General features: G+C 37.9%; 3 protein-coding genes across 3 annotated transcripts; 2 read left to right on the top strand and 1 right to left on the bottom strand.

The window, feature by feature from the left end:
* LOC107640068 (protein FAR-RED IMPAIRED RESPONSE 1-like) lies at positions 1084–2394 on the top strand. The gene is made up of 2 exons (XM_021123568.1): positions 1084–1230; positions 1330–2394. Exons 1-2 carry the CDS (start codon positions 1174–1176, stop codon positions 2392–2394), a joined length of 1122 nt encoding a protein of 373 aa, XP_020979227.1. The 5' UTR covers positions 1084–1173.
* Positions 2391–3948, top strand: LOC107640067 (protein FAR1-RELATED SEQUENCE 5-like). Its single transcript, XM_016343621.1, has 4 exons — positions 2391–2553; positions 2775–3255; positions 3341–3734; positions 3829–3948. The coding sequence occupies exons 1-4, from the start codon at positions 2391–2393 to the stop codon at positions 3946–3948; spliced, it is 1158 nt and encodes a 385-aa protein (XP_016199107.1).
* LOC107640066 lies at positions 5199–8302 on the bottom strand. The gene is made up of 8 exons (XM_016343620.2): positions 8212–8302; positions 7474–7641; positions 6852–7180; positions 6326–6722; positions 6136–6222; positions 5932–6063; positions 5410–5544; positions 5199–5318 (listed from the first exon to the last, which is right to left on the bottom strand). The coding sequence occupies exons 4-8, from the start codon at positions 6632–6634 to the stop codon at positions 5199–5201; spliced, it is 783 nt and encodes a 260-aa protein (XP_016199106.1). The 5' UTR covers positions 6635–6722; positions 6852–7180; positions 7474–7641; positions 8212–8302.

Raw genomic sequence — 16527 nt, 5'->3', positions numbered from 1 at the left:
ACTTTCCAGCAATATATAATAGTCCATACTTTGGCCAAGAATTGATGACGTAAACTGGCGTTCAACGCCAGCCTTTTGCCCAAATCTGGAGTCCAGCGCCAGAAAAGGATCCAGAACCAGAGTTGAACGCCCAAACTGGCACAGAAACTGGCGTTCAACTCCACAAATGGCCTCTGCACGTGTAACACTCAAGCCCAAGCCCAAGCACACACCAAGTGGGCCCCGGAAGTGGATTTATACATCAATTACTTACTCATGTAAACCCTAGTGACTAGTTTATTATAAATAGGACCCTTTACTATTGTATAGGGCATCTTTTGATCATCTTAGGATCTTAGGATCATCTTTGGACGCCTGGTTCTTAGATCAGAGGGGCTGGCCTCTCGGCCATGCAAGGTGACCATAGCTTGCTTCATACCAACAATCTCCGTGGGATTCGACCCTTACTCACGTAAGGTATTACTTGGACGACCCAGTGCACTTGCTGGTTAGTTGTATCGAAGTTGTGTCAACTATAAATTAAGATCGAAGCACCAAGCTTTGGAGCCATTACCAGGGATTGTTCGAGCCTGGACAACACAATTTCGTGCACCAGCTATTTGTATTTGCAACATGCTAACCATGATATGCTTATATGAGTGTTTAAATCTTGTAATGGTATGCTTATATGCTCATTGCATATTTGTAACGTTATATGCTCATATGCTTTTTGCATATTATTTTAATATTTTTCATGCTTATAGGAATATAACGTTATGTGTATCATACATTTGCATAGATTAACCAATTATGAAGTTATCTGAGTGGTTTATAATGAATGGTGTGCTTATGTTCTTCCTGCACCTAAAGAAAAGAGTGTGTGTATCTAAATATATAGGAAAAGAATTTTTTTCATGGAGTGAAAAAAGAAGCCACTCAAGGTAGATTAAGGCCCTTAAATAATAGCCAAAATGGAATAAATAATTTTACATAATTTTCATTGAATGAAAAAAAAAAAACAACTAAAGGGTGGAATTTAATTAAATAATACATGAAATGAAAAAAATAATTCTCATTGTTTGATTTGTAGCTGTTGATGTGTTTTCGGTGATTGTTTTAGAGATTTTATTTAAATGAGTTTTGATAAGGATCTTCCTCCTTTTGGTTACTCTGTTTGTTTTGGAATTATCGGCTATGCAGTTGTCGGATGTTATGGATGTTGGAAGTGAAGAGATGGAGCCTGGTGATGAGGTACTGGAGTTTAGCTTACTTTTGTTTAGTCATAATGTTCATGTTTGATTTGATAACTAATGGTAATTAATTTTTCTTTTGGATTAATATAAAATACAGTTACCAGATCATGGTAACCTACAAGAAGACGAGATACCAAGAGTTGGAATGCGGTTTGCTCAGTTACAGATGGCGCATGACTTTTATGTGTCCTATGCAAAGAAAGCTGGATTTGCAACTAAGATAAGGACGACAACATTTGACAAGATCACGAAGGCTCCCATTAATCATGCTATACACTGTAATCACGACGGGATCCGCGAGTCTCGTGTTAAAGCACCAACGCGGAAGAATACGATTTCAGCTGCTGGGTGCAAGGCAAGGATATATGTAAAGTTTGATAAAGATGTGCAAGACTGGGTTTTGTTCAAGGTTGACTTGACGCACTCACACCCCTGTTCACCGAGAAAGGCATTGCACTACCATGAGTATAGGCAGCTGATCATGCATTCGAAGTGCGTGATCGAGGATAATGATGAGGCTGAGATTCGTCCAAATAAGACATTCCTTGCTTTGTCAAATGAGGCTGGTAGCCCCTCTAACTTGGGATTCTCAGAGAAGGATTTAAGAAACTATATAACAGCAAGGCTCCGTAATAGCAACGTGAATGCGGATGTCAGGGAGATGATGAGCTACTTCATGAGAATGAAGGACATCAATCCGAACTTCTTTTACGCGGTGAAGTTGGACGAGGAGTGTAAATTTAAGAGTGCAGTATGGGTTGATGCAAGGTGTAGGGCGTCGTATGAATACTATGGAGACGTCGTGTCAGTTGATAGCACATATAGTACAAATAGGTACGTAGTAGTTAAGTTGTTTTTTCCTTCTCTTGATAAAACGCTATTCGATCGTGATTGGCATTTCTTACTTCTGTTTGGTTTTTCTGGCAGGCACGGATTACCGTTTGTGTCGTTCGTTGGGGTCAACCACCATCGTAAGTCGACCCACCTCGGTTGTGCTTTGTTGGGGAATGAAGAAATCGGAAGTTATGAGTGGGTTTTTAGCCAATGGGTGAAGTGCATGGGAACTGCTCCAAAGTCTATCATAACCGATCAATGTCGATCCCTTTACCGTGCGATCAAAAACCCGACACACGCCACCGGTGGTGCATTTGGCATATTATGAATAAGCTACCTTCCAAGCTTGGGGGTTACCGCCGATACGGAGCTTTGTATGGTGACCTAAACGACATTGTGTGGAACTCTCGGACGGAGGAGTCATTTGAAGATGACTGGGCTGATTTTATAGATGAGTACAACTTACATAACAACACATGGCTGTCAGGTTTATTACTGTACGATTACTTCTCATGCTTTAATTGCAATTGGTCGGCATCTGAATGTTTAGTTTATCAGTAATTTTGGATGACAATTAGTTGGATGTTCATTATAGTAAACATTTGGATGTTTAATATATCAGTGATTGTGGATGGTCATTTCTAAGGTGCAGTAATATGTTTGGTTTAAGCTTTCTATACTTAATTTGGGATTATTTATTTCTTGTAGATCTGTATGATGACCGACGCATGTGGGTCCCAATATACTTCAAAGGTGAGTTTTGGACAGCAATGCAGAGTACGCAAAGGAGTGAGAGCATGCACGCATTCTACGGTGGATACTTACACAATAAAACTAGCTTGGTCCAATTTGTTCATGAATATGACAATGTGCTTGGAGTCAAGGAGCAGAGGGAACTTGAGGATGATGCTGCAGACTCGAGGGGGGTTATCCCTTGTGCAACGACCTCGCCTATGGAGAAACAGTTTCAGAAAGAGTATACCACGAGCATTTTTAGGGATGTTCAAATTGAGTTTGTGAAGAAGGCTAACTGCAGAGTTTCTACAGTTGATGAACAGGGTCCATTGGTTTGCGTGAAGGTGGAAGAGGAGAAACTACTCAACGATACTATTCTATGCGTTCCGTACGATGTTCACTTTGACCGTTCCACACAGGAGCTTCATTGTGAGTGCAATCTTTTTGAGTTCAGGTGTGTTGTGCTGTCACTGCTTTGAAGTTTTTCATTCGTATAAAGTGTACAAAGTACATTCCTGTTATGTTCTTCCTCGATGGAGCAAGAAGATAAAGCGCAAGCATACGTATGTCAAAAGTAGCCATGATGTCAGTCGGTCAGATAAGAGTCATGTTGCATTCAGGAGACTGTGTGCACACTTCTATAATGTTGCTCAAGAGTTCGTCACTGACGATGAAGAAACAGCATTGCTGCATGTTGTTTTGGAAGAAACAAGGGCCAAGTTGGCTGCGCACCGTGCCAAAAAGAGGTCCGAGAGCGTGGCAGAGACTCAGACCAACATTGGCTCACAGAGCTCGAACGATGTCGGTGTTGATGACATCCAAGGCCCATCGAAGGTCACCACAAAGGGCAGGCCAAAAAGTAAGAGGCTCGGCTCTGCCCTTGAGAAGTCCATCAAGAATTCAAGACGGAGAAAACAAAAGAATTCACCCCCGGTATATGTTTGGCTTAATATCAACTTTGTATGTTTATTTGGTATAGTACTATCCTAGAACATAACTATTGGACTTTTTCCTTTTTTTTTGGCAGGTGGTTCGTCTGCACACATTTCAAGATATAAACCATTATGTTGTTTCTGGCCTGAATGTTCCCGAACAAGCTGGTGGTTTCATGTCTTTGTTAAGCTCCTTCAACAAAAAATGGGATTAGTTAGACGAGGTTGTGATAGTGTATATTTTCTCATCTCTGTGTTTATAGGATTTATGTTAGTTTCAAGGATCTAAGGCAACTGTTGCAAAGGTCCATATGTTATTAATTGCAAGAACCCTTTTTCCATTAGTTAGAACGAACCGTTTTACTATTTTTATTTCGTGTAGACTTAATGCATAATGAGTATATTTGGTGGTTATTCTATAATCTACGAGATAGTTTAATAAAGTTGTTCCTGATTTCTACATGCCTCACTGTATAGTTTTTTGGTACGTAACTTTTCGTTATAGACACTGTTTACACATATTTTTAATGACCAAAAGTGGATGTTCATTTTCACTCGAAGCATGGATGGTTACCCGCTAGTACTCGTGTGTGTTGTACTTGGTTTTTATGTTTTGATTTTGATCTAGTTAACTGGATGTTCATTATAATAAGGTATCAGATGTTCAGTTTAGCTATATTGGTGGATGTTTAGTGGTCACCTATATCAACATGCACAAATATGGCAACTTTACCAAACAACCTTGATAAATCCGGGATTCTAACATATAAAAAAACATAGATAATTTTGAGGTAACATAACCAATAAATCATTGTACTGGAGAAAAACAAAAGATGCCCTGGAATCAAGTCTTTCTAATGTGACAAAAACAAATCCCTAAGCATCTCAGCAGTAGGTAAACTCAGTATAATGTGGTATTTCAATTCATTGCAACTAATCCTAAGTAAGCAACTTCTTCCTGCCTTTGCGCATTGCCCCATTCGGTAATCCCTCTGCACGTTCAATCAATGACCGTGTGCTAGGTGCAGTGTATGGTGAACTAACGTCCTTCTTCTTGTTTCGTGGTGCATTACGACGAACAGGTTTAACCGTTTCACTCAATAATGAAACAAGCTGATGAACCATTGCATTGTGTGGGCCACAAATTATGTCTAGCATCAACTCCATCCGGTATGAACTGAGTGAATCCTGTGCGTAGATTTATCAGGCAACCAAGTGTTAAGAATCATTACCGTGTTTTTTTGTACAGCACGAATAATTAGAATGACGAAAGTGTTTATGATAACAAACCTCGTCCCATTCGTAAAGCTCACGATCTTCTTTCCAACTTTCAGTGAACTTAATAACGCACATGCCACAGTCAAAGCTACAGGAAAACAGAATTACTTTGCAATTAGGTTGAGAAAAACTTTTAACATGCTATACCCAATTATTGAAAGAAATCTAAAGAAGGCAAAAAAGTGGGTTATATTTTCATCTCACTTGTTCGATTGCTTTGGAACCTAGCGTAGGAACGAGCTGGGCCGTACGGAGTCCGAACGAATCCAAGTATAGCAATGCTTGCCATATCCTCACACAGTCTCCCCTGAAAATCATAGAATGAACATAGTGGAACAACATCCTATTGAATTAAATAACATAGCTATATATTGAATAAAAGAAGTATAGTATGTTACCACATATGCATCAAGTTTATCTCGTTTGTCATCTTCTGGTGCAGAATGCAAACTGTCGAGTATAACTATGCGCTTCGCATTCACCTCAAATGCATATACCCACCAATGGCCCCTCCAACAATAAGGAAATAACCACTACAGCAAACAGTACATATGATTGAGTTTGTCTCGTGAGTAAACAAAAGGAAAACCCCAAAAAAACTAATTGATCTCCAAACAGCATTCAATAACCAAACATTCTCGAATTATATGACAACCTCATTCTAACATCATAGTATGCTAAAGTCAATCAACATAATAACATGGGAAAACCCAATACCAAAATATGGAAATAAAAACACACATAAGAAAAATTGGTCACAGTGACCCCCCGTTCCAGATTTAAACATGTAAGTATTGGTTGAATTAGAAAACCCGGGTTAGGGATAGGAAAGAATTCGCAGTAAATTAATAAACAAGTCGCATAAACCAATACCGGGTTCAATGAGGATATAAACAGTTCAAAGCAAAACAGCAACTTACCCAATTTCTCTTTGCTGCTACTATCTTATCAAAGAACCTATTATCCTCACCAAAGCTTGGACTAAGACCAGCATAAATTGGTGTCACACCGTCAATAAATGAAGCAACATTATTATCTCGTGTGACGAATTCCTGCGAATCCACACACATAGTAAGAATCCCGATCAAATCTCTTTGAAACTGTAACGAGAAGAATGTAATTACCAATATTCCTGGACACACACAATAGAAGTCTCGCTTGAATCTAGACGAGTCAATGTCGTTAAAAGAGTAGCACATCCATTGAATTACCTACACAATTTATTTAGCTAGTGAAAGCTGCACCCGATATACAGATAGTGAATAAAAACGCATGATTAAGTTAATGAACGCATGATTAAGTTAATGTACTTACGCAGCTGTTGACCCAACTGTGGGGTTTCAAGGTCCAGAAGTCCTTCCTTTGTAATACCATGTACTCCCGCCCTTCATACTTAGCTAATTCTTGATTTTCGTCCAAGGACGAGCTAACTATCCATGTTCTGATTTGTTCCTCCTTAGTCTCCCCCAACTTTATATTTTTCAGGGTTGGATGAATTGAATGTAACGGGGAAGGGGTAGGAGTCTTCTCAAACTGTGTTAAACCAAGTGAAAAGCTCGGTCTCCCTGGACTCGGTGTATGGTAGCTTGATTTGTTTGGCAAGACCGTTTGCAGGGGCTGCATGATGATGGCATTAGTTTCGCGCCCCTGCTCAACACTATTGAGTACTTGCTCAAATTCAGGATACTGAACGATCGAGATGTCGAACTCGCTGCAAACGAATGCGACATGTAGTTAGCTAAAATTACAAGTTATGCCTAGCTAGACAGGTAATCACATGGCATGGGTATGAAATATAAAGAAGAGAAGCATACAGAAATGTAATCTATAAACCACTAACCGATCAAAATCATAGTCACTGAGCTGGACAAGTGCTGCTGGCGGTGTGCGTGGAGATCCCTTTTTTTTGTCAGTGTTTGCTTCCTGAGGACTATTATGATTGCCCTTGAACACGGGATCTGCTTGTTTCACATCATGTGGCGGAGGCTGCCGTTGGAATAACTGAATCCTTCTAGCAAGCGGCACGTCGTCATCATCATCAGAATCTGGGACTACCAATGGTGCAGGATTGCTTCTTGCTAAATTTTCTCTTCCAATTGCTTTTTTGGTGCAGCGTCTAGAATGACTTTTGTGGACATGAACCTTTCTCCTCGTGCCTGTCTTGGATTCCTGTGGGGTAAATTCATGTAAGTCGTCACTTGCATATAAAATACTGAAACTCTTCATCATAGATATTGTCATTTGAATGCAGAAATAAACAAACATGATAATAACGCAAGTTATTCTGGTTTACAACTACATGCAGATCACAGCATGTTGCACACCAGCCAATGAAGATTACGAAGGATTTATGAAAATATTAAGAAGGATGCATGAAGATATTTAAAAAAATTAATCAGAAATTAGGAAGTGAACATCCAATTCAATTTATAACATGACCTATCATAAAGAAAGCATATCACCTTATCTGACTCCTTATATCTTGGCTGAGATGTAGTCTTGCATTAGATAGACGGAGATTGGTCAATGTCCTTGCAAGGCATCTTACACCCTGCTTTCTCATTAACTGCTTTAGTTGAAGACTGTTTCTTATATTTTTTCTCGTTCATTGGATTGTTGACTAGGAAACCCTGTGTGTTCAACATGGGACAACAAACATATGGAAAAAAATAATGTGAACTTTAATGCGATAAGAAAACAGAACAAACAGACAATCGTTCATCAAAATTAACCATCTAAAGCCATACTACAGTGAACATCAATAACCCTACTACAATGAACATCCTCAAATACAGTCAACCAACTAGGCAGCCCCGTAAAGCAACTGTTTCATACATGAGAAGCCATCCAAATAAAGATATCATAAGTTATCTATCTAGTTCAGATTATAACTTAATTTGAGTATGCTAAATCCATCTATTTAATTAACAAAATCAAATCAAATTAACGCTTATTAAAAATAAGACATAGCAACTGTATTCAAACAAGCTTTCAACATAAGAGCATGTAAATATCATTCACGGGCATTGAATTCAGCTCTGCCAAACGTTCATTTATAACCACCATGTATCAAAATAGGCCATGCAGCCACATAAGGAAGTAAATTTAGAATTTTGTAATCGCGGATTATATGATAAGGATCAAGCATCCTACCACACAAGTAATTGAGCTCACGAGCTATCATAAGCAAAGCAAATCACCTTTTTCGCCTTCTTGTAGCTTGGATGAGGTGTAGTCTTCCCTTGGGTAGACGGTGATTGGTCAGTGTCCGTCCGTGTCCTTTTACACTGTTGATGATTGGATTTTTGATGGTATAGAATTTCACAAATGAATTCTCGTTGCAAGTATAGTTTCTAAACCAATCACTAATCCTTTCATACAAAAAGTTGTTTGTCACTAAAACAAACCCCTAAAATCTATAAACCGAAGTATTTAAACCTCGGGTCGTTCTCCCTAGGAATTACAATGAAGTATTTTGTTATTGGTTGTGAGTTATTTTTGGGGTTTTAATAAGAAACATGAAAGATAAATGGCAAGAAAGTAAACTAAGGCCTAAAAAGGTCTTGGCAAGGGTTGGTGGTCAAGAATCTCTATCCTAATCACTAACCACAATATGAGAATTGGCAAGGATTAATCTCATTAAATCATCCTCTAACTAGTAGTAAAGGAAAGTCAAATGAGCTATATCAATCCTAGTCCATAAGTCCTAACTCTCCACTAATTCAATTAGTGAGAACTAGAGTCAATGAATCCCAATCATCAATTACTTGGACATTAGTAACTCAAGAGTTCCTAAGTTACCTTTCCAAGCCAAGAACATAAAACTCTACTCTAAAATCCAACCAAGCATTTCATCAAACACTTGGAAGGCATAAAAGGAAAGCATAGTAAAATTGCAAGAAAAGTAAATCTACACTACTCAATTTGCAAGGAATTAAACAACAACAAATCAAATGAACACAATTATTATGAATTACCTCTATAATGGATCCCAATCATCAATTACTTGGACATTAGTAACTCAAGAGTTCCTAAGTTACCTTTCCAAGCCAAGAACATAAAACTCTACTCTAAAATCCAACCAAGCATTTCATCAAACACTTGGAAGGCATAAAAGGAAAACATAGTAAATCAACAACAAGAATTAATTCTAACTACAATCAAATGTAAAGAATTAACAACAACAATTAAAGGAAACAAGATCTACATGAATTACCTCTTATTGAATTGAAAGAAAATGGAATGAACAATAGTAGATCTACAACAAAACATAAGAACAACATAAAGGGAATTTCAACAAAAGAATGGAAGAATGGTGAATGTAACAACAAAGAATTGAAAGGTAGGAGTAGAAGAAAGCAAAGATTAAAACCTAGATCTAAGATTAACAACAATATTTAATCCTAATCCTAATTCTAGAGAGAAGAGAGAGCTTCTCTCTCTAGAAACTAACTCTAAACTAATTTTGATGAATGTGTATGATTGGAATCCCCCTTGCTCTTCAATCCTTGGCTTTAAATAGCATCTTTGGCGCCAAAGTTGGTTGGGATTGGGCCCCATAACCCTTGAGAATTCGTTGGTCACGTTTTCATTAAAAAATCATAAACCAGCACCGACGCGTACGCGCACAGCACGCGTACGCGTCCATGGGGTGATTCGCAGGTGCGCGCAAGCGCCAGGTGTGCGCGCGCGTCCATGGGCGAGTTCAACTTCTTTGACTTTTCATGATTTCTCCACTTTGTATGCTTTCCTCTTCACTCCTTTGATCCATTCCTAGCCTTTTCAATCTGAAATCACTAACAAATATATCAAGGCATCTTATGGAATCAAAGGTGAATGAAAAACCATCAAATTAAGGGTCTAAAAGCATGTTTTCACATCTAGGTACAAATAAGGAGACAATCACAAAACCATGCCATTTCATTGAATACATGTGGGTAAAAGGTGATAAAATCCCTTAAAATCAATACAAGATAAACCGTCAAAATAGGGTTTGTCAACCGTCCTCTCTCGTTAACTGCTTCACTCGAAGAATGCTTGTTCTTTCTTCTCCGGTTCCTTGCATTGTTGACTATGCAGCCCTGTGTGTTCAACATTGGGCAATATATAGATGAAAAAAATCACGGTGAATAGCCAATTACATTTTTTGATCAACTAGATTATGAAAAATACATTATTAGAGTTTGAACCTGTGAGATAACATAGTTGGCCTTCTGATCAAGTTCATTAGTGATCCATTCAACAATCCAAGGCTCGGGTACTCGACATGCATGCAACGGACCATGCTTTAATCGGTGAAAGTACAAAACCTATACAGAAATATCTTACATGTTAGGAAATAAACCTACAATCGTACATTGGTTTTAAATTTAATTTATTTATTGCCATTACCAACAACACGAACATGCACCCCCCGCATGTTTCCCGATTCTCGTCTTGGAATTTTCTTATTGCTGCTCGCAGCCAATTTAATATGTGATATGGCCAATGAAACCTTCTAGGGTTCGAGACATCCAATATTGGAGGGAGGTGCCACGGAGAAATAGTCTGCTGGCTTGTGGGGTTCAGAAACATCTTCAAAACAACTATGATGAAGTACCTTCTAAATGTCATCCTCTGTTGCTCAGTCTCCATTGGACAAGCAAATAGAAAGTCCCGCAGTTGGATTGTAGTTTTCTTCTGAAATTGTCTCTTAATTGCCAAATGTGATTTATCTTTTTTCTGCAGCTCGGGAATTGGGTCCCCTGCGCGAAACAAAACTGTTTACCACTATCACTACGTGTCAACATTGGAACAAGCATTACCACACAGCAAAAGCTTTACACCTAACATAATTTACACTAACCTCGAGAAGGTATGCCGAATACCTTACCGATAAGTTCTGCAGTAATGCGAATGTCCCCGGTGTCGACCCTGAGAGTATGTGTCCACGTCATAGGCCCTTGCTAATTGGAGCATGATACTCTGCTTCACATGCCATTGTGGTACCCGGCGCAGGAAATCAAATCCAATGGCCTCAATCTCAGCCAACTTACCTTGCTTATTATGTCATTCCAAGTGGGTAAATAAGTTGTTAATGTAGCAAGGTAAGCAACGCGTCTCCACTAGTTTCTGTTGAGCAAAACAAATATGGATCAGCAGAAGGTGGTAATAAATACCTAGATATGTTCATTTACTCATGTAATCAACGGGATACCTTTTTACCCATCTAGTTTTGTCTTCGGCCGGTTTAGAGATAGGCTTGTCTTTTGCTTGGTCTGCTATAATTGCTGTTTTCAACTAGCTGCATTATTGCAATCACTAATTACTTACCGGAAAAGAAATAAAACAAAATCCCCTCACTTCTAACACTCGACTCTCATTCTACCCTCAATTCGAGCAACAATCCAAGATGGTCTCAAATTCAATTCCAGGGGCAGTTAACAATAAAAAATGGTTTAATACTATATATATAGTGACATAAAAAATTCAAAGACGACCACTCAATTATTTTATGGACCAAATGATATTAAACATTCAACCTGTTTTATATGATTAAAGTTCCACAATTAATAGAATTCCATTAGAAAAAATTCTACCAAAGTCACCATGTAATAAGGATAACCGAATTAAGAACATTGTATATAAGGAGTGAACTAAGAAATGTGAAGTCCTGATACAGAGATAACCAAATTCCAAGCATACTGAAGTGGTAGACATTCTCTAAATGTTTGGTATAGTGGCATATATGGATAAAACTGGTTAAATTTATGCATGGACTGATCATTAATTATATCAAGCACACCAACATACTTATAGATTCCCGGATAAAAAACTTAACTTCAGGAAGCCACAAAAGAAACACATATATAATTTTTTGTATTGCAGAAAAGAAGACAATTTTGTTTATAATGCAAGCCGTGTAATTTAATATAGCAGCATCTAGCAGTGCTCTGTCATGCTAAATTCACACTGTAGAAAACATTCTACCAAATTTGCCATGTAATAAGATCACACAATGATTATTCATCCAAAGTGAGTAATAAGGTTAGCCAAATTAATTTTATCTAATACCCAGGACCAATAAATATGAAAAAATAAATAAACAAATAAATAAATAAATAAGACCACTAGCAGACAAAATGATCATAGAAATAAGTTTAGGTAATATGAAGGAGCAACTATACACTAAACATATACACCACACATGATCAAAAATGACTCTCAAGAAGTAGTAGTACTGGTATATAGTGCCGCCTATGAATCATGAGCAACAAAAATCAATGGGCTGATATATCATTCCATAACTCCACACGCACATATATATATATATACACAAAATCCACAACAAACTCCCATCACATTATGTCAGTTTGGCAGTGCTTGATTAGACTTCATTTAACCACAACTATTCACATCACAAAGCACTTACAATTCACAAAACATTAAAAAAAGAAAAGCAAAATCTCCAAAACACTATATATATATATATATACAACAAACTCCCATCATATTATGTCAGTTTGGAAGTGCTTGATCAGACCTCGTTTAACCACAACTATCCTTATCACAAAGCACCCACAATTCACAAAACATTAAAAAAAGAAAAGCAAAATCTCCAAAACACTAATGAATGATTCTATATTGCTGGATTCTCTAGATACAAGGCTAGTATATGGCACACCATTTTATTGATTTAGAAACTAGAGAGAAAATGATAGAGATCAGTGAGATAAAGAACAAAGAGGGCACAATAATCAAAGTGGGTTACAACTAACAAATTGGGATCCAATTTTTGAAAGCCTGGAGATTAAGCTAAAACATATCAACTACAAAATACTGCTCTTTGTAACAATAATAATCAATCCATCTGAAACACAAAAACACTCACTAATCTGCAAGCGAACACAAAATTAAAAATAAAAAAAACCCCAATTAAATCAATTAAAACAAAACTAACTAATATATGAACACCACTACTATATAATCCGTAGAGACAATTTGTATTATTCATCACAAATATTTTTTATCCCGAAATGCAATTTTACCGTCCGGGTTTAAAAATCTTAACGGTCCAGCCCTGAGATGAAAATAATTTTAAATTTATTACAAACCAATAACAACTAGTTCAGGTAACTATTTGGCTGCAGTGGCAAGAGCAACATAGCCGGAATTATGATTTGTTGAGAAAGGAAAAAATTCGCAAAACTAACCATCCAATTTCCTAGTAAAGTAACCATCCAACAAATATCAACCAATTTTCAACGAAGGTCAGCCATTACACGTCACGTTGCATGCACATGGTCTACACGAAAAAAGACAAATAAGTTTCAAACTTAATTCATATTTAAACACGATCCCAAACTTTTCCGACCTTTCCCGCGCTAAAATAAAATCATGAAGAACTTCAACAAACTAAACTAACTACAAAAATGGCTCCTACCGCTATTCCAGCATGGCTAATCACGCATTTCATCAACAAAATCCATCTACAATCTAACATGCAACCGCGATTACTAATCAGAAACTGAACCACCTCACCCACTTACCTTGGATGGTTAGGATTCTTCCAGTCAAGATGGTGGATGTCTTTCCAGTGACCTGTTCAGTAGCAGGTGGCTATTTCTCGAAGGTGGGCTGCTTCTATGCTTAGAGAGAACGGGGCCCGGTCGCGGAATACTCGGAAGATGTTTAGTTCGGCGGTGAGATCTCCGACGCGGCTGTTCTGATCGATGGCTTCTCGCCCGGTAGATGGGTTGCTTGCTTCTCGGCCGGCAGCTGTTCTGATCTTCGACGCGAATGCCGGATGTTCAGCGACGGCGCCGTGCTGGAGGGCAGCGAACAGGTCGCTTGCTTGCAGGTTGCGGGGCTCAGGTTTCTAGCGCCGTCACGGCTCTCTGCTACCAATTGGAAGGGTTTGAGTGGGTGAAGAGAAAGGGCAAAACAAAAAGGATTGGGATTTGGGGAAAAATTAGAAATAACAAAAGTATGGTGGTTTGCTAAAGTAAACAACCATATTAGGATTAGGGTTAATTTTCTGTTTTAATTTCAATTAGGCCTAATAAAAAAGCCCATTGTTAACATTATATAGATATTTCATTATCTCCCTAGCGGGATCCATATATATATATATATATACATACTCTGGCCAGCCTTAGCTTCGCAGGTCGAGTCTGGAGCTTGATATCTGTGTTTTGGAACACTGACCTGTATATTATATTTTTAGCCTTCTTTTGATCTTACCTATCCGTTTTACGATTTTCCATGCGAGTGTGACACAATTTTCTGTTTTCGCTTTTGCTTAGATTCTTCTTCAAGGCTCCTAGATATGATTTCTTCCAACTATATTTATGTACGTATTTTACTTTTAAAGGTCGTAATATCTCGTCATCTCTGCTTTACGACTTAAGCGTAAGGTTTTGTATGGTAGGATGTTATAATCTGTGTCCATCTTTGTAGTTAATATGTATGAGGCTACAGTAGATGGGTTATGGTACGTCTAGGGAGTCACAAGCCTTGGATAGCCAGGTTGGCATGCTAACATAAACCAACGGTGCGATATCTGGCTTCTCTGGGACAAGGTTGGCAGTTGTATTCATAGGGAAGTGTTATTAAATTGAATGTAAGGTCCAAGAAAATAAGGGGTGTTAAAAGAGTGACAATTAAGTGCATGGTTACTTACAGATGTGACGAATGGTTGGAGCTTGTTGCTTGCTTTTGTAACAATCCTGCAGTGCTCGGAGCGCTAGCCGTTTTGCTTCCCGATGGTAGTCCGGCTAGATAAGTACCGGCGCATCTCCCTTGTTGATGCGTCTGATGCCTCTCTCACGATTTTCAATCCCTAAGTATAGTAGCCAAGCGTGATATGCTTCATCAAGAGTGTCGTATCTGCACCGTAGGTGGTCCTCATAGTCATGTGTATGCTCCTAAACGTCTTCGATGGTGGTATAGATCCCCAGGAACCAGCCTCTAAAGATGTAGTAGAAGTCCGAGGAGTGTTTTTTGTCCGTATGATTTTTGTGAGTTGTTCAACACACAAGAGTGAATGGTGCAGAATGAGTGTTTATAAAGGATGGTATGTGGCTACCCTGTTATAAACAAATTCCTTTAAGGGAGGCAGGATGGGCAGGGTTTTATTTGTTGTTAGTAAAGTGGACCCCACGTAGAGGAAATCTGATTCTTTTATTGAAATTTGATTGCGGTGAGCGAACAATGTGACCAATTGAAGTTGGGTGGTTTTTGATATTGGTTTTTGGGAAAGGGAGGTTACCATTGAAGTAACTAGATTTTATGGGCTTCATGTAAATGAGAAATTCACCCATGATCAACTAGTGAAGATAACTATGTTAAAAAGGTAAAACATGGGTTGTGTTTCACATTATTATTTGTGATCGTAATTGATATGAAATAATAATGAATTAGTTTAGGAAGCCAATATTTTCATAATGGTACATGAAATAATGAAGTTTGTGTTGGATGAGATTCATGAAAAATAAATTTATTTCGTAAAGAAATTTAAGAAATGGAAGGTTTAAGCTTTTAGATTGAAGGGGCATTGTTGCAAGTTATAAAAGGGGAATAATATTGTTGTGACTAGACCAATGAGACTGTCACATCTATGGTTTGGTTTGTGTCATTGTAATCAAGAAATATGAAGTTGATACACCTAGATTTGGTGAGATATGCCTCGTAGATAGTGTACACGTGTTGTGCTAACAAAATTGATATGATTAGCTATGCCTATGAGATAGGCATATGGGTGGCAATGGGGTGGACAAGGGCGGATTTTTGTTCTACCCGATCCTGTTCCGTCCTATAATAACCCGCATAGAACCCGTTTCACTCTTACCTATGGGTAGTAAAAAGTTGAACCCAAATCCATCCCGCCCCTACCCGGCCATATAATTATTAAAATGTAACAAATAAAATAAAATTTTAAAATTTATATAGCTATCGTTACATACATACCATAAATTAAGATAAAAATTTAAATATGATACATTATTATATTACATATATTATATATATCGAGGCGGGTAGGAGCGGGTATTACCTAAACACAACCCCGCCCCTCCCAAGACTCCGTTCCGCAAAAAACCCGCCCCGAATAGGTAAGGTGGGATGGATATCCGCATATTCGGGTAGTGTTGTCATCCCCTATCATAGGTACATACCTTTTGATTTTGAAAAGAGTATAGATTCAGTAGGGTTTGAGGACTTAGGGTTATAACTGTACGGTGTATATCAGATAAAAAGATTGTGGCACGAAGGTTTAAGATGAAGCTGTGTGTTTTGATTTAGGAGTAATATGATCGAAAAATATGTCAAATTTCATGAAAGAAACGGTATAAATATTGTGAAAATTAAATTTAAAAATAGTAATGGAAATGGTTCACTCACAAAATAGTAAACTAACCCGCAGTGATGCAGCACATTGGTGACATTTCATTTGGGAGAATAAAATTGATATATGATGACAAGAAAATCTCAATATACACTTATTTATTTATTATTATTATTATTTAAAAACATTAATG

Source organism: Arachis ipaensis, chromosome B05 (genome assembly GCF_000816755.2).
Source record: "Arachis ipaensis cultivar K30076 chromosome B05, Araip1.1, whole genome shotgun sequence".
Classification (NCBI taxonomy): Eukaryota; Viridiplantae; Streptophyta; class Magnoliopsida; order Fabales; family Fabaceae; genus Arachis; species Arachis ipaensis.
The sequence above is the reverse complement of the archived record's forward strand: the minus strand, read 5'-3'. Positions and strand labels throughout refer to the sequence as shown.